Source organism: Oncorhynchus mykiss, chromosome 19 (genome assembly GCF_057628025.1).
Source record: "Oncorhynchus mykiss isolate SJ-2025 chromosome 19, ASM5762802v1, whole genome shotgun sequence".
Classification (NCBI taxonomy): domain Eukaryota; kingdom Metazoa; phylum Chordata; class Actinopteri; order Salmoniformes; family Salmonidae; genus Oncorhynchus; species Oncorhynchus mykiss.
Window position 1 is genome coordinate 60046750 of NC_143040.1, and position 25000 is coordinate 60071749.

The 25000-nt window shown below is 43.5% G+C and overlaps 1 protein-coding gene across 6 annotated transcripts in view; it reads right to left on the reverse strand.

Moving 5' to 3' along the window:
* Positions 1-5660: 5660 nt before the first annotated feature.
* The window catches only part of LOC110498090 (estrogen-related receptor gamma), a 283235-nt gene continuing 263895 nt past the window's right edge, over positions 5661-25000 (reverse strand). For all 6 annotated transcript variants that reach the window (XM_036955038.2, XM_090209629.1, XM_036955036.2 and 3 more), the window contains exons 7-8: positions 16388-16657; positions 5661-7655 (exon numbers count right to left, since the gene is read on the reverse strand). In XM_036955038.2, the coding sequence (XP_036810933.1) occupies positions 7411-7655; positions 16388-16657 (515 nt within the window). In that variant the 3' untranslated portion in view covers positions 5661-7410. The remainder of the gene's footprint in view (positions 7656-16387; positions 16658-25000) is intronic.

The window sequence follows — 25000 nt, forward strand, 5'->3', positions numbered from 1 at the left end:
CAAAGCCTCCTTTACTCACGCCGCCAAACATACCCTGGTAAAACTGACTATCCTACCGAACCTTGAATACTGTCTGTGTGTGTGTCTGTGTCTGTGTGTGTGTCTGTGTGTGTGTGTGTGTGTGTGTCTCTCTAGGGAAGGGTAGCTGTGAAAGCCCATTACCACTGTGTTTGTGTGTAACCAGGCCTGTGAATCCCAGAAGAGGCCTAGCGTTGATACTGAGAGGAAAAATGGCTGCACTCTGTGACAAAACGGCATCAGTGCGAAGCAGCGCACATTAGCACCTCACAGATGACAGCACCCAAAACAGATATGGCACCCAAGGAGCTTGACCCCAATGGCACTGAAGGGCCAGAAATCACATCCCCGCACAGCGAAACCACCCTGACCTGATAAAACACACAGTGAAATCACAAACGGAAGGGAATAGGGTTAACTCAAAGCTGCCTGTCTGTATAAGTTCCTTATGTTTTGAGATTTTATGTTATAGGTGTTCCGGGAGAGTTCAATTTGTTCAACAGAATACTCTAAATGTGTCTGGTTTGTGTCTTGTAATTTTATTAGGATCCCTATTAGCTGTTGGAATAGCAGCAGCTACTCTTCCTGGGGTCTTACATTTGAGATATGAGGAATATGCTTTTATGGTTCCTTTCTTTATCATTCTCTGCTACTCCCTACCCCTTTTAGATTCCCTTAGATTCGGCAGGCCTTCCTAGCTCGAATGCATCGGGGGAAGAGAGAGAGAGAGAGGTGGGTGGAGAGAGGTAGAGGTGGAGAGAGAGATGGAGATAGAGCTGGAGAGAGAGGTGGAGAAAGAGAGAGGTGGGTGGAGAGAGAGAGAGAGGTGGAGAGAGGTAGAGAGAGAGGTGTAGAGAGAGGTGGAGAGAGAGGTTGGTGGAGAGAGAGAGAGAGGTGGAGAGAGGTAGAGAGAGAGGTGGAGAGAGAGGTGGAGAGAGAGGTGGGTGGAGAGAGAGGTGGAGAGAAAGATGGAGAGAGAGATGGAGAGAGAGGTGGAGAGAGAGGAGAGAGAGGTGGAGAGAGAGGTGGGTGGAGAGAGAGAGAGAGGTAGAGAGAAAAGTAGAGAGAGAGGTGGAGATAGGTGTGGAGAGAAAGAGGTGGAGAAAGAGATGGAGAGAGAGGTGGAGAGAGAGGTGGAGATAGAGAGAGGTGGAGAGAGAGAGAGGTGGAGAGAGAGACATGGGTGGGGAGAGAGAGGTGGAGAGAGGTAGAGAGAGAGGTGTAGAGAGAGGTGGAGAGAGGTGGGTGGAGAGAGAGAGAGAGGTGGAGAGAGGTAGAGAGAGAGGTGGAGAGAGAGGTGGATGGAGAGAGAGTTGGAGAGAAAGATGGAGAGAGAGATGGAGAGAGAGGTGGAGAGAGAGGAGACAGAGGTGGAGAGAGAGGTGGGTGGAGAGAGAGAGAGGTGGAGAGAGAGGTGGAGATAGGTGGGGAGAGAGAGAGGTGGAGAAAGAGATGGAGAGAGAGGTGGAGAGAGAGGTGGAGATAGAGAGAGAGGTGGAGAGAGAGGTGGAGAAAGAGAGACATGGGTGGAGAGAGAGAGGTGGAGAGAGGTGGAGAGAAAGGTGGAGAGAGAGAGAGGTGGGTGGAGAAAGAGATGGAGAGAGGTGGAGAGAGAGGTGGAGAGAGAGTTGGAGAGAGAGTTGGAGAGAGAGATGGAGGGAGATAGGAGTAGAGAAATTGAAATAGAGAAAGAGGATGAGAGAGATAGAGGGGGAGTTAAAATAGTCATTAGAGATGCACAGGAGGTCTTGGGGCGTTCCACAAGGTTAACGACAACGGCACTCAGCAGCTGAAATGCTCAAGTAGCTTTTATTGTATCATAATAATGAATCAATGGTATAAAGATAAAAATAAAATAAATGAACTCCGAAGCCAAGCAGTAAAACGTTTGTGCCGCGGCGTTGGCGACAAATAATAAAAAATATTTAAAAAATCTCTCCAGCACCATTGGGCCCTGCTCGGCTAATATCTACTGATGTCATCTTGTTATATTTGCCTGGAGGTCAGCGCTCCCCGTTTGAAAGGCTTAAACGCTTCTGCTTCAGAACATTAAATATCTGCCCACATTACTGCTGCTACGTATTAACAGAGCAGAGCTGGGGACAGGGGGCACATGGCTGAACGCCGGGGGTTTTCGTTGGAAGAGGGAGTGGAATAGTCCAAGCCGAAGAGAAGCAAGAGATCGATGGTCGATTGTTTTTGGTGTTAGACCTGCCAGCCTTCTTTCTCTTCCTCTTCTCTGGTCTTTCCCTCTCTGTCTCTCTCTCCTGGCGGACGGTGGAGTTTTTATTCCTCCTTCATCTCAGCTCTGTGGTTTATTGACTCTATTGTGAATGGCTGACATGTACTCTTATATACGCCTATTGACGTGGACTGGGACGACATAGAGATATTACGTGTGTCAAAGAGTCACGTGGCCATCCCTCCCAATCTAGTCTCCTTGATGTCACGTGGCCATCCCTCCCAATCTAGTCTCCTTGATGTCACGTGGCCATCCCTCCCAATCTAGTCTCCTTGATGTCACGTGGCCATCCCTCCCAATCTAGTCTCCTTGATGTCACGTGGCCATCCCTCCCAATCTAGTCTCCTTGATGTCACGTGGCCATCCCTCCCAATCTAGTCTCCTTGATGTCACGTGGCCATCCCTCCCAATCTAGTCTCCTTGATGTCAAGTGGCCATCCCTCCCAATCTAGTCTCCTTGATGTCACGTGGCCATCCCTCCCAATCTAGTCACCTTGATGTCACGTGGCCATCCCTCCCAATCTAGTCTCCTTGATGTCACGTGGCCATCCCTCCCAATCTAGTCTCCTTGATGTCACGTGGCCATCCCTCCCAATCTAGTCTCCTTGATGTCACGTGGCCATCCCTCCGAATCTAGTCTCCTTGATGTCACGTGGCCATCCCTCCCAATCTAGTCTCCTTGATGTCACGTGGCCATCCCTCCCAATCTAGTCTCCTTGATGTCACGTGGCTATCCCTCCCAATCTAGTCTCCTTGATGTCACGTGGCCATCCCTCCCAATCTAGTCTCCTTGATGTCACGTGGCCATCCCTCCCAATCTAGTCTCCTTGACTTCCACTACCTTTGTCATTACCTATATTAAGTGAAACAGAGAGGACAAAGCCAACACCAGGAAGAGCAGAAAGAGTTCCCACTGTTAGTGTGTGTCCACCAAGTCTTGTTTAGAAGTATATTTGTGTGTGTGTGTGTGTGTGTGTGTGTGTGTGTGTGTGTGTGTGTGTGTGTGTGTGTGTGTGTGTGTGTGTGTGTGTGTGTGTGTGTGTGGTAAAGAAGCACTCGGTACCTACAGAAAGGTCAAACCTGGAAGCATGTTTTAATATTGCTCTACCGTTATCCTGAATGGCATGATGGGAGTAACACATCTGAACTGATCGTAGTTACAGAATCATAGGTCTCTCTTTTTGCATTGGACAATATATACAATGTAAAATAAATACATTTACACAAATGGACATATTGTTGGAGCACACTGTATGATACACACGTCACAAAAATATACAGGTAATCGTTAACTGATGTGGAGCACATCTACAACTACGGACATGTCTCTCAAGGCGTCCCAGCAATTCCTGGTCGGAAAGATTTTTCAGATATTTTTTCATAATTTTAATCATATATTATTTTTTCCGTCTTTCTTAACCTTTTCCCCCTCCCTCTATATTGTCATACATGTGCATGTCAGACAGCCAGGATATACCCTAAGCACACTCGTGGTATGTATAAGCACACCTCGGCATAATTACCTACTTGACTAACACTCACTATTCTCCTTCACTTCTCATAAAAAATAGCAGTTGTTTGTACATGTTCATTTCTTTATTCCGTATCTTCTAATGATAAAATAGTCCAATAGATACAGCATTGATCTAATTCAAACACAAAGTGCAAAGTCTGTCCGTCTGTCTGTTGCACAGTCATATTGCTTTAAATAACAAAATCCCGTTGGGAGAATAAACGCCCTCGTTCGCTATGGCTAAATTACTCTCCTCTCTCTCTATCTTCAATATGATCCATGAAAGGTGTTGAAAGATACACAGCAAAACCTCAGTATGATTTAAGATGCTACAACTACGTGAGTAGGCCAACAATATATGTGCCGATAATTTACACAAGAGCAGTGTTGTTCTGGCAACTTTAATGTTTACTAAGAATATAGAATATTTAATGGTGTAGCTAATATGCTTAACCATGTCTTGAGACTGAAAGGTACAATGTTGAAGACTAAGCCTTTGACCTTATTCTATGGCAAGGTTGTGATTATTATTATTATGTTATTATTAGGGTTTGTCAAATATTGTTCAACATCAAATTCAGCTCAGCTAAAGTCACCTCTGAGAGACGGTTGTGTTCTCTTTCAGCTCCTTTTATTGGCCAGTACATAGTATCGGTTTGAAAATGGACAAACAGTTGACAGAAACATCAACTAAAAACAGAAACAGACAGAGAAGAAGAAAACGGCTCTCTCCCAGGAGTTGTGTATGGAAATGATAGACGAGCCAACATGTTTCCCACAACAACTCTGACATTATTGTCTTCCTCATTAGTGAGTATAGAGAATTCAGGCCCAATACACAACTGCAAATAGAGTCAAACACCACTGCCAGATCATGCAGTATCTGAAGTGTTAACCATGTTCAAACTGACACACCAAGCTAGCTGCTCTCGCAAAAATTGTCATTAGATGTTGACATGAAACCACACCTGGCCTTAAAATATAGCTTTAAAATTCAGAGTGAGTACATAAGTATCATTTTCCTTTTATCTGCAATTGATTCAACTGGGGCATTTAGGAAAGTACCTTCAGTTAAATACTTTCTCCAAATCATGCTCTATTCTTTATGTTTAGCCAATGATGAATAGATGGTACAATAGATGGTACAGTAGTTAACACATAGGACCAAGGAAGAAGATAAATTCATTAGAAACACAACCCACCCATTAGTCCTGGAAAATAACAACATTTTAGTCTTTCTTTTTTTCATTGCTTTTAGTAAACACACAACGTTAACTCCAAAACAAAACAAAATTATTTTTTTTTTAAATGTTATTTCCCTTCGCAACCTCAAAGAGTTTAGATAATGTTACAACGTAGCTGTTTCTGAATGGAAAGCAGTATGTACAGTACAGCAAGTTATCAAAAAAAAAGTCAGCTATCGTTCGGAAGTACTCAAATGTCTTTTTACTTGTATTTATTTAAACCTAAGATATACAACGTTATTCTACAAGAAAGTTACACAAAGGATCCCTTTTGAAATAAGTTGTTTCTTCCTTTAGATACGTGTTATCCTCTTCTACGCCAGTATAGGTTATTATTATGATGATGATGATATAGTCGTTGGATCTGTTGATCTAGCAGAACTAGCTAATAGAAGAGCCTTGTTTCCTGGGAAGTCGGTAGGTATGTGAGAACACGCCGACCCTTATCTTCTGAGTATTTTCTCTACTTCTAACCTGTGACTAAAAAAGCGCACGCCACGAGCACTGGAACCACCACCAGAAAGTACACAACGACGACGTTGGACGAAACAAAAGGGAAGAAACAAACGCAACGAAAGAAAAGAAAGGGAGCGTTTTCAGTAAAAGCACAGCAAACATGAAACACTGAGAGGCTGAACTACAATTTTTCATTTTTTTTCATTTTTTTTTCTTTTTATTCCAATAAAATGTATTAGATTAGAATTATAATCTGTTAATTTACAATATACAATGGTTAAGAAGGTTCAGAAAATACCCCTTACTAATAATACTGACATATCTGTTACAGAGAGTGACGTAGGTTACTTGATTTATCGTTTAGGTTCTCAACTGGAACCAGTTGCCATTTTATATTAGATTACGTCATAATCTAGATTTTGGATATTGGTGTTCTTAATCTGCTTACAAAAACCCTGTACCAAATCCCAACCTCATTGCTTCCTATGACCCAGTTGCTGATAATAGCTTTCTTAAATGCTAGTTTAGTATTATATCTTGGCTATAGATTACTGTTGTTGGTACAAGGGTGGTCTTCAGAGTCTAATGCATGAGTTATTTGCTTGCCTCCACATTCATGGTGCTTCCCTACCCTTGGGTGAGTTTGAGTCTAAGACTATGTCATCTAATAGCCTATGGCAAGCACAGAGAGAGAAGCTACACCTGGTAGAAATGTTAACATTTCCCAACGAAGACTGGCACAAACATTAATTGCATACATGTTAATATGCACCCTCCTTTTAAATGACTATTGCTTGGAGAAGATAAAATTCGATCCATATATATATTCATATATATATTCATATATAATTGCTGAAAGTGGTAAAGCTGATAGAAATAAATATTTATTGATTGATTTCTTATTAACACAATATAAACTAAATAAAATAATCATAGACCATATATGATGACCGAATCATATACTTACACCATTATTCATTTCAATAAAAATAAGACCAACCAAGTTGCAACAACCATAAATATGTCCCTTCAGCACTCCTGTACCTCTCATTCATATTGCATGAGTGACTAAAGCTTCACCATCTCCCTGAAAAGGTAACAATAACAATCAAGTCACTACTTCTTGTCTGTAAAAACACTTTGGAAGACAACAGAAAGGGGTAAAGAGGAAGTCTAAGTGAGTGATTAAAATGACAAACCCAAAGGGAAGGCTGGGGGTGATGACAACGATCTTATCGGCTGGCATGTGGGAACTTTGTGTGTGTTCTAACACTGTAGTTAAGCAGGCCAGACGGTGCCTCAGACTATCAGATGAGGTGTTTGGGGCTGATGTTTAAGTTTGCTGAACATCAACTGAATGGATCTCCATCCTTTGGCAGGACAAGTCTCCTCTCCTCTTGTCTTATCTTTCCATTATCAATTTCTTCATGAAAATCACCAAAAGTACTTGTTAATGTTCTTTTTTCTTCTGCAGAGCATGTCCTGTAAAAACTGGGAAACTGAGAAGAAGAAGCTTTACAGTCTATCTGCTGCTAAGACAACCAGAGCAGTGTCTCTCTCTTTTCTTTTTTAAATGCCTCCTTTCACTATTTTTAGCAGTCAATAGTCAATAATCACATTGTTAATAATTCTTATATGTATAAGTGACACAAGGTCGATAGTCAATAGTTTACAGTGCCATTGTTACGGTAGCTGGTTTATGACTTGGTTATAGTTTGTACACAGACGACCCTCCAGCAGAGATCTCGTCTCAGTGTCAGTGTCTCCCCTAATGCACGGAGGTCAGAGATTAAAGTTCAGAGGTTACTCCCACCGATCTTTCTCAGTGGGCGGCGAGTTTGGGAAGTTCAGATGTCATGTGGGGTTTTGGGGGGTCAATGGGAGGAGCCTGTGTGTGATTGACTGACATTTCGGAGGTGGTGGACGTGGTTGGCCAATCAGACCTTGGCCTCCAGCAGTTCCAGGAAGAGTTTGTGCATGGGGACCTTGCCATCCTGCTTGATGCTGTAGAAGTGCTGCACAGCCTTGGTGGAGGTCTGGCGGAGCAGGGGCAGGGTCATCAGCAGCTTGCCTGCCCGACGAGGGTCCTCCGGGTGCTGGCCTGCCTCGTAGTCCTGCAGGGCCTCGTGGAGCACATCCTGGAGCTTCTGCACCGCCTCCACATCCTCTACGTGCATGGAGTCTACAGGGGGAGAGAGGGAGGGAGAAGAGGGAGGGGGGTGGAAAGGATGGAGAGGTTAATCACACATATCCCACATTAGTTATTGTGGTCAAATTTGTCTCCACTTTTGTAGATTGGGGTGATCAGTCCTTGGTTGCAAATATTGGGGAAGATGCCAGAGCTAAGGATTAAAATAATTTAAGTATAGCCAATTGGAATTTTAGGATTCCATCAACACCACAGGCCTTTTGGGGTTGGAGGGTTTGTATTTTGTCCTGTAGTTCATTAAATGTAATAGGAGAATCCAGCGAGTTCTGGTTGTCTTTAATAGTGATCATGTATATGTGTTTGCTTATTCTTCCTTGTTATAAAGCCCAAAAGATTGGAGAAGTGGTTTACCCAGACAGTACATCTCCATTTTGGATAGATAACTCTTTGTGTTGTTGTTTGTTTAGTGTTTTCCAATTTTACCAGAAGTGGTTAGATTCTATGGATTCTTCAATTACACTGAGCTGATTTCTGACATGCTGTTCCTTCTTTTTGCTGTATTGTTTTAGTGATTCACCATAGTGAAGAGGCGCAGGTTTTCTGGGTCTTTGGTTGGATATGTTTTTAAATTTCTTTCTTAGATTTTGTCATTGTTTTTAATTTTCTTAGGTTGTCTGATAGGGAAGCTGAAAGGTCAAATGTATTGTTTAGGCTTTTTACTGACAAGTTTACACCTTCACTATTACAGTGCAATGTTTTGTCCAGGGTGTTGTCTAAAAGGGAATTAATTTGTTGTTGCCTAATTGTTTTTTGTTAGGTTTCTACACTACTTTCCTTCTATAGGAAAACTTTCTATAGAATTTCTTAATTTTGTGCAGTTCCTTTGGCTTTGATTCCTCATGATTGAGTGTTGCTCTGTTCAAGTAAACTGTTATTTTGCTGTGTTCTGATAGGGTTGTCAGTGGGTTGACTGTGAACGCTCTGAGAGACTCTGGGTAGAGGTCAGTGATAAAGTAATCTACAGTACTACTGCCAAGGGATGAGCTGTAGGTTTCCCTACCATTTGATGAGCTGTAGGTTTCCCTACCATTTGATGAGCTGTAGGTTTCCCTACCATAGGAGTCCCCTCTAAGCCTACCATTGACTATGTACATACCCAGCATGCGATAGAACTGAAGAAGTTGTGACCCGTTTTTGCTGGGTATTTTATCATAGTTCGGTCTAGGGGAGTGTATTTGGGAGGGAATGCTGTCACCTCCAGGTAGGTGTTTGTCCCCCTGTGTGCTGAGAGTGTCAGGTTCTTGTCCTGGCATTTAGTCTAGTACATGTCCCTGGGCCTGGAAATGGTTGATCTCCCCCTCTAGGATGGAGAAGCTGTCATCGTTAAAGTATTGGGATTCTATTGGGGGGATATAGGAAGCACACATCTTGCAATAATTTCCTTATTAATTTCTTGTCGCATGTAAAATGTTCCTGTTCTGACAAATTTAATAGAGTGGGTTCGGTCTGCTCTATATAAAATTAGCATTCCCCCTGAGTTTCTTCCCTGTTTCACACCTGGTAGTTCGGTGGATGGGACTACCAGCTCTCTGTAACCTAGAGGGCAACCAGTAGGTCCATTTCCTCTATACCATGTTTCTTATAGGATGACAATGTTTCTGATTTCTTTGACAAAGTCTTGGTTCCTTCTCTTTAGGCCAAAGGCAGATGACCTCAGACCTTATATATTCCAGGATGAGATAGTAAAAGCTCTGTGTTCCATAGTGTGTTGATGTGAATTTTGTTAAATTCTCTAAACCCACCACACCAACACACACAGCTCGCTCCAAAGACACGTACAGATTTTCATGCTTCTGCGTTTGGGTCAATACTCTAACCCTTATGTGTGTGTGTGTCTGATTCAGGATGCTCTTAGTCATCCGTCACAGGGACTTTGGCAGTGTGTGAGTGTGTATGAGTCAGTGTGTGACGGGGACTTTGGCAGTGTGTGAGTGTGAGTGTGTATGAGTGAGTGTGTGACAGGGGCTTTGGCAGTGTGTGAGTGTGTGTGTGACAGGGACTTTGGCCATTGAAAAGTGACCTGTGATCCGACAGGAGCCCCCGGCAGAAAACAGATTACACACCTTTACTGTGCTGCAGAGCCAGCAGCACTAATTATCACACACACCTTTACTATGCTGCAGAGCCAGCAGCACGAACTATCACACACACCTTTACTATGCTGCAGAGCCAGCAGCACTAACTATCACACACACCTTTACTATGCTGCAGAGCCAGCAGCACTAACTATCACACACACACGCACACACACACACACACACACACACAAACACACACACACTTGTTTTTCTATCCTCGTGGTGACCTAAATGCATTTCCATTCAAAAGTCCTATTTTGCCCAAACCTAACATTTACCCTAACCTCAACCTTAACCCTAACCTTAACCCTAAATCTAACCCTAAACCTAACCCTAAACCTAAACCTAAACCTAACCCTAAACCTAAACCTAAACCTAAACCCTAAGGTTAAAATAGCCTTTGACCTTGTGGGGAGGTGGGAAATGTCCCTACGAGGTTTTTCTTGTTGACTTTTGGGGATTCAGGTCCCCATGAGGATAGAAGAACAAGACCATGCACACACACACACACACACACACACACACACACACACACACACACACACACACACACACACACACACACACACACACACACACACACACACACACACACACACACACACACACACACTCACACTCACACTCACACTCACACTCACACTCACACTCACACACACACACACAGGCTCAGAGAGATACATGTGCAGTTGTACACTCTATTCTAACTGTTTCTAAAATATTACACACAGCATGTATTTAACTACACAACCTACACAAATTATACACAAGTTTGTATTCCTTACTGTATCTATTTCCTATAGAAAGGCTCAGGCAACAATAAAGGGTCGCTAGAACGTGGTGGAGCTGTAAATTCTTTAACTTATTCCATAATTCATTTACAACATAGTAGCTGTTTTTTTGTCAGTAAAACACTATTCTCCTAATCAAAACATTTGCAACCATTTTCTAAGGTGTTTGTCCACTGCTGTTAGATAAAATGCCACGCAGAGTAAGACTAGAGAATCAATGAGAATTCAATTAACTCTTAAGGTGACAGGAGACTTAATGTGATTTGGCTGTTAGTTAAATGAGAATGCTAGTCAAACATTGTGTGAATAACTTCTGTTTCTTAGCTTTATAGGAAAGAGATACACTTCTCCCAGAGTGCTTGACAATTATAGAATCAAGTAGATATTATTATCTGTGTGTGTTTGTGTGTGTGTGTGTGTGTGTGTGTGTGTGTGTGTGTGTGTGTGTGTGAACATTGGCAGGAAAAACGATGTTCTTTAAGAGTATGTTTCTAATGAGCAGTGGGTTAAACAGGGACTGCTAAAACCCCCATACACACATGCACACACACTCTTAACATGTGAATCACGTTCAGTAGCATTCTTAAGGATTCCCATTAATGCAGACGATTAGCTTTCAAGGAATTAATTCATTGTCCCTGCCCTTCAAAATGCTAACGCTAGCTTTCTGTTGTTCTTGCCCTGGGCACTGGCTCACAATGCATCTATCCCAAAACTGATAGAAATAAATTAATATAGTAATTCATTAAGGACTAAATAGTAAGTGTTATTCAAACCTTATAGTTTTGATCATAAACTTGTCTGCATCACTTCTTGAATAGTTCCTGTCCTCTCACATCATTGACAGACATCTCCAACAGTAACCATTTAGCAGATGTTTTTATCTCAAGTGTCCTACAGTTAACATATAATGAATATTCACTATGTGGGCCATGCAGGAATCTGATACACACACATCCACTCCTGTAAAAGTGCAGCTTGAACTGAACTGCTGTGAAGGACTCCAGCTGCTATCAGTCATTAAAAAACACATTTTTCTAAAGATACACAATGCCCAAGTCCTCTCTGGGGTGCACTTTCTGGCAGAAGGGCTGGCACGGGCTCGTTTTCTCCCACTTTTTCCCCACTTGCCAAATAGTGAGTCGTCATCCCACCGCCAGCAGAAGCAATCTGCTCTTTCATTTTTCAGCGTGGCTGGCCCGGCCTGAGATTGATCCCGCACATATGGCCCCAGCAAACAAACTGTCAATACTTTGAGCGCTGGAGAATTCCAACAAATACCCGCCTGCACATTGTGTCCCATTTAACACGTTGTATTGACTGTTTCCTTCTTTTAATTAAAGGGAAACCTGCTGGCCGGAAACCAAGATAAAGTTCAAAGATGGGGTCACCGAGGGAGGGGGGGGGGGGGGGGTCACAACTTATTTAACAGGCATCTGAGGAGAACACTATGCTAATTGTAAAAGGGGCATCCACTACTTCGCTTCAGGGAGATGGTGGGGGATAGCGAGTGTGTGTGTCTGCACACGTGCATGTGTGTGTCAGTGTCTCAATGTGTGTGTCTCCTAGAGATGATATTATTGAGTTTGTGTGTGTGTCTGTGTATCAATGTGTGTGTCTACTAGAGAGGATATTATTGAGTTTGTGTGTGTCTGCTATGGGGCTGTATTTAAATCACCTCTTTGATGGTGATTCTCTTATTAGTCTCATGGGAGGAGGGGAGGAGGAGGAGAGGAGGAGGAGGTGGGGGGAGGAGGAGGGGAGGAGGGGAGGAGGTGGGGTGAGGAGGGGAGGAGGAGGAGGAGAGGAGGTGGGGAGGAGGTGGAGGGTAAGAGGAGAATAGGTGGAGGGGAGGAGGAGGAGGGGAGGAGGTGGAGGAGGAGGAGAGGAGGTGGGGAGGAGGTGGAGGGGAAGAGGAGAATAGGTGGAGGGGAGGAGGAGGAGGGGAGGAGGAGGAGAGGAGGAGGAGGGGAGAAGGAGGGGAGGAGGAGAGGAGGAGGAGGAGAGGAGGACGAGGGGAGGAGGTGGGGAGAGGAGGAGAGGAGGAGGAGGGGAGGAGGTGTGGGGGGGAGGAGGAGAGGAGGAGGAGGAGGGGATGAGGTGGGTGGAGGAGGAGAGGAGGAGGAGGGGAGGAGGTGGGGGGGAGAGTAGGAGGAGGTGGGGGGGAGGAGGGGAGGAGGAGGGGAGGAGGAGGAGAGGAGGTGGGGAGGAGGTGGAGGGGAAGAGGAGAATAGGTGGAGGGGAGGAAGAGGAGGAGAGGAGGTGGGGAGGAGGTGGAGGGGAAGAGGAGAATAGGTGGAGGGGAGGAGGAGGAGGAGAGGAGGAGGAGGGGAGGTAGAGGGGGGGAGGAGAGGAGGAGGAGGGGGAGAGGAAGAGAGGAGGTGGGGGGAGGAGGAGAGGAGGACGAGGGGAGGAGGTGGGGAGGAGGTTGGGGGGAGGAGGGGAGGAGGTGGGGGGAGGAGGAGAGGAGGAGGAGGAGGGGAGGAGGTGGGGGGAGGAGGAGAGGAGGAGGAGGGGAGGAGGTTGGGGGGAGAGGAGGAGGAGGTGTGGGGAGGAGGGGGAGGGGAAGAGGAGAATAGGTGGAGGGGAGGAGGAGGAGGAGGAGAGGAGGTGGAGGGGAAGAGGAGAATAGGTGGAGGGGAAGAGGAGGAGGGGAGGAGGAGGAGGGGAGGTGGAGGGGAGCAGGTGGAGGGGAAGAGGAGAATAGGTGCAGGGGAGGAGGAGGAGGGGGAGGTGGAGTGGAGCAGGTGGGGGGGAAGATGAGAATAGGTGGAGAGAGGAAGAGGGGAGGTGGAGGGGAGCAGGTGGGGGGGAGGAGGAGAGGAGAAGGAACCAGATCATACACCTTCTCTTTCCTTACAGATCTCCTGAAAGCCCTAATGACTCATTGGTTTTGACACAACCAACAGCAGTTGTGGGTTTGAGTCCCACATGGGCCACATATAAGTCACTTTGGATAAAAGCTAAAAGCTATCTGGTAAATTACTATTTATTTATATTTCATTTTTATATTTGTATTATAAGAGTAGGGAAAAGAGACCATGGGGACTGATTCATAATGTTCTACCATCGTACCACTGTGTTAAATGTAATATCAGCTTTCAAAATGAAATATATGAAATATCACTTTGATATTTCATAGAGATTAGATGGAAGCAGGCATCATACTCAGGATGTTAACAAGACTGGAAACAAGACCACCACCAGGACAAACACCAGACACAGGAAACATGGAGAGTTCTGGAATACACTTACTGTTGCTGTTTAAATCCACTAGCCATCCAATCTTCTTTAGTATTTACTACTTACTGTTGCTGTTTAAATCCACTAGCCATCCAATCTTCTTTAGTATTTACTACTTACTGTTGCTGTTTAAATCCACTAGCCATCCAATCTGGTTTAGTATTTACTACTTACTGTTGCTGTTTAAATCCACTAGCCATCCAATCTGGTTTAGTATTTACTACTTACTGTTGCTGTTTAAATCCACTAGCCATCCAATCTGGTTTAGTATTTACTACTTACTGTTGCTGTTTAAATCCACTAGCCATCCAATCTGGTTTAGTATTTACTACTTACTGTTGCTGTTTAAATCCACTAGCCATCCAATCTTCTTTAGTATTTACTACTTACTGTTGCTGTTTAAATCCACTAGCCATCCAATCTTCTTTAGTATTTACTACTTACTGTTGCTGTTTAAATCCACTAGCCATCCAATCTGGTTTAGTATTTACTACTTACTGTTGCTGTTTAAATCCACTAGCCATCCAATCTGGTTTAGTATTTACTACTTACTGTTGCTGTTTAAATCCACTAGCCATCCAATCTGGTTTAGTATTTACTACTTACTGTTGCTGTTTAAATCCACTAGCCATCCAATCTGGTTTAGTATTTACTACTTACTGTTGCTGTTTAAATCCACTAGCCATCCAATCTTCTTTAGTATTTACTACTTACTGTTGCTGTTTAAATCCACTAGCCATCCAATCTGGTTTAGTATTTACTACTTACTGTTGCTGTTTAAATCCACTAGCCATCCAATCTGGTTTAGTATTTACTACTTACTGTTGCTGTTTAAATCCACTAGCCATCCAATCTGGTTTAGTATTTACTACTTACTGTTGCTGTTTAAATCCACTAGCCATCCAATCTTCTTTAGTATTTACTACTTACTGTTGCTGTTTAAATCCACTAGCCATCCAATCTGGTTTAGTATTTACTACTTACTGTTGCTGTTTAAATCCACTAGCCATCCAGTCTGGTTTAGTATTTACTACTTACTGTTGCTGTTTAAATCCACGAGCCATCCAATCTGGTTTAGTATTTACTACTTACTGTTGCTGTTTAAATCCACTAGCCATCCAATCTTCTTTAGTATTTACTACTTACTGTTGCTGTTTAAATCCACTAGCCATCCAGTCTGGTTTAGTATTTACTACTTACTGTTGCTGTTTAAATCCACTAGCCATCCAATCTGGTTTAGTATTTACTACTTACTGTTGCTGTTTAAATCCACTAGCCATCCAATCTGGTTTAGTATTTACTACTTACTGTTGCTGTTTAAATCCACTAGCCATCCAGTCTGGTTTAGTATTTACTACTTACTGTTGCTGTTTAAATCCACTAGCCATCCAATCTGGTTTAGTATTTACTACTTACTGTTGCTGTTTAAATCCACTAGCCATCCAATCTGGTTTAGTATTTACTACTTACTGTTGCTGTTTAAATCCACTAGCCATCCAATCTGGTTTAGTATTTACTACTTACTGTTGCTGTTTAAATCCACTAGCCATCCAATCTGGTTTAGTATTTACTACTTACTGTTGCTGTTTAAATCCACTAGCCATCCAATCTGGTTTAGTATTTACTACTTACTGTTGCTGTTTAAATCCACTAGCCATCCAATCTGGTTTAGTATTTACTACTTACTGTTGCTGTTTAAATCCACTAGCCATCCAATCTGGTTTAGTATTTACTACTTACTGTTGCTGTTTAAATCCACTAGCCATCCAATCTTCTTTAGTATTTACTACTTACTGTTGCTGTTTAAATCCACTAGCCATCCAATCTTCTTTAGTATTTACTACTTACTGTTGCTGTTTAAATCCACTAGCCATCCAATCTGGTTTAGTATTTACTACTTACTGTTGCTGTTTAAATCCACTAGCCATCCAATCTTCTTTAGTATTTACTACTTACTGTTGCTGTTTAAATCCACTAGCCATCCAATCTGGTTTAGTATTTACTACTTACTGTTGCTGTTTAAATCCACTAGCCATCCAATCTTCTTTAGTATTTACTACTTACTGTTGCTGTTTAAATCCACTAGCCATCCAATCTTCTTTAGTATTTACTACTTACTGTTGCTGTTTAAATCCACTAGCCATCCAATCTGGTTTAGTATTTACTACTTACTGTTGCTGTTTAAATCCACTAGCCATCCAATCTGGTTTAGTATTTACTACTTACTGTTGCTGTTTAAATCCACTAGCCATCCAATCTGGTTTAGTATTTACTACTTACTGTTGCTGTTTAAATCCACTAGCCATCCAATCTTCTTTAGTATTTACTACTTACTGTTGCTGTTTAAATCCACTAGCCATCCAATCTTCTTTAGTATTTACTACTTACTGTTGCTGTTTAAATCCACTAGCCATCCAATCTTCTTTAGTATTTACTACAATGTCGCCCATCTGAGTTTGTGTAAGAGAGCGAATGGGGATGGATTGTGTGTGAGTGAGTGTGTGTGTGTGTGTTTGAGAGCGTGTGTGTGAGAGTGTGTGTGTGTGTGTTTAGGTGTGTCTGCTGCATGTCGCACCTCATCCCCCATTCTTACCTGAGTTAGCCAAAGCTACAGCCTTGAGAGTAACAAACTCCTCCTTCTCCAGCTTCATGACTTTGTATTTCTTCACCAGTTGCAGTATGGCGTTGTTGAGATCAAGTAGACCTGCCAGCTTGGACTGGTCCTCGTCCATGATGTAGTCCTCAGCATACACCAGCTTGTCCTCGAAGGACAGCGAGCGGTACACCACACGCAGGATCAGAATCTCCATCCACGCACTCTGCAGTAGACTCATCTGGTCTGCCAGCGATAGCGTGGAGAAACCTGAGGGAGAGAGAGAGAGAGAGAGAGAGAGAGAGAGAGAGAGAGAGAGAGAGAGAGAGAGAGAGAGGGAGGGAGAGAGAGAGAGAGAGAGAGAGAGAGAGAAAAAAAAGATAATTACTTGACACATTGGAAAGAATTAACAAAAAAACAGAGCAAACTAGAATGCTATTTGGCCCTAAACAGAGAGTACACAGCGGCAGAATACCTGACCACTGAGACTGACCCAAAATTAAGGAAAGCTTTGACTATGTACAGACTCAGTGAGCATAGCCTTGCTATTGAGAAAGGCCGCCGTAGGCAGACATGGCTCTCAAGAGAAGACAGGCTATGTGCTCACTGCCCACAAAATGAGGTGGAAACTGAGCTGCACTTCCTAACCTCCTGCCCAATGTATGACCATATTAGAGAGACATATTTCCCTCAGATTACACAGATCCACAAAGAATTCGAAAACAAATCCAAATTTGAAAAACTCCCATATCTATTGGGTGAAATTCCACAGTGTGCCATCACAGCAGCAAGATTTGTGACCTGTTGCCACGAGAAAAGGGCAACCAGTGAAGAACACACACCATTGTAAATACAACCCATATTTATGCTTATTTATTTTATCTTGTGTCCTTTAACCATTTGTACATTGTTAAAACACTGTATATATATATATAATATGACATTTGTAATGTCTTTACTGTTTTGAAACCTCTGTATGTGTAATGTTTACTGTTAATTTTTGTTGTTTTTCACTTTATATTTTCACTTTGTATGTTGTCTACCTCACTTGCTTTGGCAATGTTAACACATGTTTCCCATGCCAATAAAGCCCTTGAATTGAATTGAATTGAATTGAGAGAGAGCGAGGGAGACAGAGAGAGAGACAGAGAGAGAGACAGAGAGAGAGAGAGAGAGAGAGACAGAGATGAGAGAGAGAGAGAGAGAGAGAGAGAGAGAGAGAAAAAGAGGTTAAACCCATTGGACATGCAATAGTTTAGTATTCAAATCTGAGAGACAGACTAACGTTGTCATGACTTCTCCCTGTGGTGGGTAAGAAACAGGGCTGTGTGTGGGTGACATGTTGGGTCAAACACCATTAAAGGGTTAGGGTTGGGGAAATGAAGCAGGGGATGGAGCTTGGCTGGAGTTTTGGTTGAGTTCGGGTCTTGTGCCGAGTTGTTCTGGTACTAGTTCTAGGTCAAGGTCTTCGTCTGGCCTAAACTGGCCTAAGACACCATTGTAATTTGGTCCGTGTGTTGAAGCCAAGGGAAGTTCTTCCAGCCTCTAGACCCCGACAGCCAAGGTGACCAGGGGTCTCCTCCTTTTCGATAGCCCAGCGCCCAGGGCTCTCCTCTGGTGACGGAGTGGTCTTATCTCCCCCTGAACACACACACCATGGATCAATGCTAGCCATCACCACTCCTCACACTCTAATTGTTAGCCTGAAAACTTCTGCTCTCTCTTTACTCCTCTCACTCTTCCTGTCTCTCTCTCTCTTCCTGTCTCTCTCTATTCCTGTCTCTATTCCTGTCTCTCTCTATTCCTCTCTCATCTCTCTCTCTCTCTCTCTCTCTCTCTCTCTCTCTCTCTCTCTTCCTGTCTCTCTCTTCCTGTCTCTCTCTCTCTTCCTGTCTCTCTCTCTCTCTCTCTTCCTGTCTCTCTCCTCCTGTCTCTCTCTTCCTGTCTCTCTCTTCCTGTCTCTCTCTCTCTTCCTGTCTCTCTCTCTTCCTCTCTCTCTTCCTCTCTCTCTCTCTCACTCTCTCTCTCTCTCTCTCTCTCTTTCTCTCCCTCTATAATGGAACACCTGCCCACTCACACATCTCCTTACAGCTGTCCTCTCCTCTCTCCTCTTCTCACACATCTGGCCATTCACACGTTTGTGTGTGTGTGTCTAAAGATGCCTTCTGAAAGCACAGATACAGTGCCTTGCGAAAGTATTCGGCCCCCTTGAACTTTGCGACCTTTTGCCACATTTCAGGTTTCAAACATAAAAATATAAAACTGTATTTTTTTGTGAAGAATCAACAACAAGTGGGACACAATCATGAAGTGGAACGACATTTATTGGATATTTCAAACTTTTTTAACAAATCAAAAACTGAAAAATTGGGCGTGCAAAATTATTCAGCCCCCTTAAGTTAATACTTTGTAGCGCCACCTTTTGCTGCGATTACAGCTGTAAGTCGCTTGGGGTATGTCTCTATCAGTTTTGCACATCGAGAGACTGAAATTTTTTCCCATTCCTCCTTGCAAAACAGCTCGAGCTCAGTGAGGTTGGATGGAGAGCATTTGTGAACAGCAGTTTTCAGTTCTTTCCACAGATTCTCGATTGGATTCAGGTCTGGACTTTGACTTGGCCATTCTAACACCTGGATATGTTTATTTTTGAACCATTCCATTGTAGATTTTGCTTTATGTTTTGGATCATTGTCTTGTTGGAAGACAAATCTCCGTCCCAGTCTCAGGTCTTTTGCAGACTCCATCAGGTTTTCTTCCAGAATGGTCCTGTATTTGGCTCCATCCATCTTCCCATCAATTTTAACCATCTTCCCTGTCCCTGCTGAAGAAAAGCAGGCCCAAACCATGATGCTGCCACCACCATGTTTGACAGTGGGGATGGTGTGTTCAGCTGTGTTGCTTTTACGCCAAACATAACGTTTTGCATTGTTGCCAAAAAGTTCAATTTTGGTTTCATCTGACCAGAGCACCTTCTTCCACATGTTTGGTGTGTCTCCCAGGTGGCTTGTGGCAAACTTTAAACAACACTTTTTATGGATATCTTTAAGAAATGGCTTTCTTCTTGCCACTCTTCCATAAAGGCCAGATTTGTGCAATATACAACTGATTGTTGTCCTATGGACAGAGTCTCCCACCTCAGCTGTAGATCTCTGCAGTTCATCCAGAGTGATCATGGGCCTCTTGGCTGCATCTCTGATCAGTCTTCTCCTTGTATGAACTGAAAGTTTAGAGGGACGGCCAGGTCTTGGTAGATTTGCAGTGGTCTGATACTCCTTCCATTTCAATATTATCGCTTGCACAGTGCTCCTTGGGATGTTTAAAGCTTGGGAAATCTTTTTGTATCCAAATCCGGCTTTAAACTTCTTCACAACAGTATCTCGGACCTGCCTGGTGTGTTCCTTGTTCTTCATGATGCTCTCTGCGCTTTTAACAGACCTCTGAGACTATCACAGTGCAGGTGCATTTATACGGAGACTTGATTACACACAGGTGGATTGTATTCATCATCATTAGTCATTTAGGTCAACATTGGATCATTCAGAGATCCTCACTGAACTTCTGGAGAGAGTTTGCTGCACTGAAAGTAAAGGGGCTGAATAATTTTGCATGCCCAATTTTTCAGTTTTTGATTTGTTAAAAAAGTTTGAAATATCCAATAAATGTCGTTCCACTTCATGATTGTGTCCCACTTGTTGTTGATTCTTCACAAAAAAATACAGTTTTATATCTTTATGTTTGAAGCCTGAAATGTGGCAAAAGGTCGCAAAGTTCAAATGGGCCGAATACTTTCGCAAGGCACTATATATATATATCCACACAGATATATATATATATACACATAGATATATATGTATATATACACACAGATATATATATATACACACACACAGATATATATATACACCCATATATATATATTTATAAAATCAATTCAAATCTGATTTTAATTGTCACATACACATGGTTAGCAGATGTTAATGCGAGTGTAGCGAAATGCTTGTGCTTGATCTCTCTTTTGAAGAACATATCAAGACTGTTTCAAGGACAGCTTTCTACGTAACATTGCAAAAATCAGAAACTCTCTGTCCAAAGATGCAGAAAAATGACTGACTACTGCAATGCTCTACTTTCCGGCTACCCGGATAAAGCACTAAATAAACTTCAGTTAGTGTTAAATACGGCTGCTAGAATCCTGACTAGAACCAAAAAATGTGATCATATTACTCCAGTGCTAGCCTCCCTACACTGGCTTCCTACCAAGGCAAGGGCTGATTTCAAGGTTTTACTGCTAACCTACAAAGCATTACATGGGCTTGCTCCTACCTATCTCTCTGATTTGGTCCTGCCGCACATACCTACACGTATGCTACGGTCACAAGACGCAGGCCTTGTGGGCTATACTCGGCCTTGTCTCAGGATGGTAAGTTGGTGGTTGAAGATATCCCTCTAGTGGTGTGGGGGCTGTGCTTTGGCAAAGTGGCGGGGGGTTATATCCTTCCTGTTTGGCCTTGTCCGGGGGTGTCATCGGATGGGGCCACAGTGTCTCCTGACCCCTCCTGTCTCAGCCTCCAGTATTTATGCTGCAGTAGTTTATGTGTCGGGGGGCTAGGGTCAGTTTGTTATATCTGGAGTACTTATCCTGTCCTATCCGGGGTCCTGTGTGAATTTAAGTATGCTCTCTCAAATTCTCTATTTCTCTCTTTCTTTCTCTCTCTCGGAGGACCTGAGCCCTAGGACCATGCCTCGGGACTACCTGACATGATGACTCCTTGCTGTCCCCAGTCCACCTGGCCGTGCTGCTGCTTCAGTTTCAACTGTTCTGCCTGTGATTATTATTATTTGACCATGCTGGTCATTTATGAACATTTGAACATCTTGGCCATGTTCTGTTATTATCTCCACCGGGCACAAACAGAAGAGGACTGGCCAACCCTCATAGCCTGTTTCCTCTCTAGGTTTCTTCCTAGGTTTTGGCCTTTTTAGGGAGTTTTTCCTAGCCACCATGCTTCAACACCTGCATTGCTTGATGTTTGGGGTTTTAGGCTGGGTTTCTGTACAGCACTTTGAGATATCAGCTGATGTACGAAGGGCTATATAAATACATTTGATTTGATTTGATTTGTGCTTCTAGTTCCGACCATGCAGTAATATCTAACAAGTAATCTAACCTGACAACTACCTTATACACACAAGTGTAAAGGAATGAATAAGAATATATACATAAAAATATATGAATGAGTGACACCATAGGCAAGATGCAGTAGATGGTATAGAGTACAGTATATACATATGAGATGAGTAATGTAGGGTATGTAAACATTATATAATAGTGGCATTGTTTAAAGTGGCTAGTGATACATGTATTACATAAAGATGGCAAGATGCAGTAGATGGTATAGAGTACAGTATATACATATGAGATGAGTAATGTAGGGTATGTAAACATTATATAATAGTGGCATTGTTTAAAGCGGCTAGTGATACATTTATTACATCAATATTTCCATTATTAAAGTGCCAAGAGTTGAGTCAGTATGTTGGCAGCAGCCACTCAATGTTAGTGATGGCTGTTTAATTAACAGTCTGATGGCCTTGAGATAGAAGCTGTTTTTCAGTCTCTCGGTACCAGCTTTGATGCACCTGTACTGACATCGCCTTCTGGATGATAGCGGGGTGAACAGGCAGTGGTGGTTGTTGTCCTTGATGATCTTTTTGGCCTTCCTGTGACATCGGGTGGTGTAGGTGTCCTGGAGGGCAGGTCGTTTGCCCCCGGTGATGCGTTGTGCAGACCTCACTACCCTCTGGAGAGCCTTACGGTTATGGGCGGAACAGTTGCGGTACCAGGCTGATACAGGTGATACAGAGGTTGAAGAGGTGCTGCTGCGCCTTCTTCACCACGCTGTCTGTGTGGGTGGACCAATTCAGTTTGTCCGTGATGTGTACGCCAAGGAACTTAAAACTCTCCACCCTCTCCACTACTGTCCCGTCAATGTGGGTAGGGGGCTGCTCCCTCCTCTATTTCCTGATGTTCACGATCATCACCTTTGTTTTGTTGACATTGAGTGTGAGGTTATTTTCTTGACAACACACTCCGACGGCCCTCACCTCCTCCCTGTAGGCCGTCTCGTCGTTGTTGGTAATCAAGCCTACCACTTGATGATTGAGTTGGAGGGGTGCGGGAGAGGGCTGAGAACGCACCCTTGTCTGGCCCCAGTGTTGAGGATCAGCGGGGTGGAGATGTTGTTACCTACCCTCACCACCTGCGGGCGGCCCGTCAGGAAGTCCAGGACCCAGTTGCACAGGGCGGGGTTGAGACCCAGGGTCTTGAGCTTAATGATGAGTTTGGAGGGTACTGTGGTGTTAAATGCTGAGTTGTAATTGATGAAGAGCATTCTTACATAGGTATTCCTCTTGTCCAGTTGGGTTAGGGCAGTGTGCAGTGTGATTGTGATTGCATCATCTGTGGACCTATTGGGGCAGTAAGCAAATTGGAGTGGGTCTAGGATGTCAGGTAGGGTGGAGGTGATATTGTCCTAGACTAGTCTCTCAAAGCACTTCATGATGACAAAGTGAGTGCTGCGGGGCGGTAGTCATTTAGCTCAGTTACCTTAGCTTTCTTGGGAACAGGAACAATGGTGGCCCTCTTGAAGCATGTGGGAACAGCAGACTGGGTTAAGGATTGATTAAATATGTCCGTAAACACACCAGCCAGCTGGCCTGCGCATGCTCTGAGGACACGGATGGGGATGCCTTCTGGGCCTGCAGCCTTGCGAGGGTTAACACGTTTAAATGTTTTCCTCACGTCGGCTGCAGTGAAGGAGAGCCTGCAGGTTTTGGTAGCGGGCCGTGTCAGTGGCACTGTATTGTCCTCAAAGCGAGCAAAGAAGTTGTTATGTCTGTCTGGGAGCAAGACATCGTGGTCCGCGACGGGGCTGTTTTTTCTTTTGTAGTCCGTGATTGACTGTAAACCCTGCCACATACCTCTCGTGTCTGAGCCGTTGAATTGCGACTCCACTTTGTCTCTTTACTGACGCTTAGCTTGTTTGATTGCCTTGCAGAGGGAATAGCTACACTGTTTTTATTCGGTCATGTTTACGGTCACCTTGCCCGGATTAAAAGCAGTGGTTCGTGTTTTGTGAGAATGCTGCCATCAATCCACGGTTTCTGGTTGGGGAATGTTTTAATAGATGCTGTGGGTACAACATATATACAGTGGGGCAAAAAAGTCAATAACAAAAGTTTATCTCAATACTTTGTTATATACCCTTTGTTGGCAATGACAGAGGTCAAACGTTTTCTGTAAGTCTTCGCAAGGTTTTCACACACTGTTGCTGGTATTTTGGCCCATTCCTCCATGCAGATCTCCTCTAGTGCAGTGATGTTTTGGGGCTGTTGCTGGGCAACACGGATTTCAACTCCCTCCAAAGATTTTCTATGGGGTTGAGATCTGGAGACTGGCTAGGCCACTCCAGGACCTTGAAAAGGTTCTTACGAAGCCACTCCTTCGTTGCCCGGGCGGTGTGTTTGGGATCATTGTCATGCTGAAAGACCCAGCCACGTTTCATCTTCAATACCCTTGCTGATGGAAGGAGGTTTTCACTCAAAATCTCACGATACATGGCCCCATTCATTCTTTCCTTTACACGGATCAGTCGTCCTGGTCCCTTTGCAGAAAAACAGCCCATAACCATGATGTTTCCACCCCCATGATTCACAGTAGGTATGGTGTTCTTTGGATGCAACTCAGCATTCTTTGTCCTCCAAACACGACGAGTTGAGTTTTTACCAAAAGTTATATTTTGGTTTCATCTGACCATATGACATTCTCCCAATCTTCTAGCAAACTTCAGACAGGCCTGGACATGTACTGGCTTAAGCAGGGGGACACATCTGGCACTGCAGGATTTAAGTCCCTGGCGGCGTAGTGTGTTACTGATGGTAGGATTTGTTACTTTGGTTCTGGGATTTTTGCTCACCGTTCTTGTGATCATTTTGACCCCATGGGGTGAGATCTTGCGTGGAGCCCCAGATCGAGGGAGATTATCAGTGGTCTTGTATGTCTTCCATTTCCTAATAATTGCTCCCACAGTTGATTTCTTCAAACCAAGCTGCTTACCTATTGTTTCTGGTGTCCTTTGACAGCTCTTTGGTCTTGGCCATAGTGGAGTTTGGAGTGTGACTGTTTGAGGTTGTGGACAAGTGTCTTTTATACTGATAACAAGTTCAAACAGGTGGCATTAATACAGGTAACGAGTGGAAGACAGAGGAGCCTCTTAAAGAAGAAGTTACAGGTCTGTGTGAGCCAGAAATCTTGCTTGTTTGTAGGTGACCAAATACTTATTTTCCACCATAATTTGCAAATAAATTCATTAAAAATCCTACAATGTGATTTTCTATATACATATACACACACAGATACACATATATATATATATATACATACACACAGATGACAAATGACAGTGTGTGTGTGTGTTTGAGACGCAGGTGTGTGTGTGTTTGAGAGGCAGGTGTGTGTGTATGTTTGAGATGATGGTGTGTGTGTGTGTGTTTGAGAGGCAGGTGTGTGTGTGTTTGAGATGACGGTGTGTGTGTGTTTGAGAGGCAGGTGTG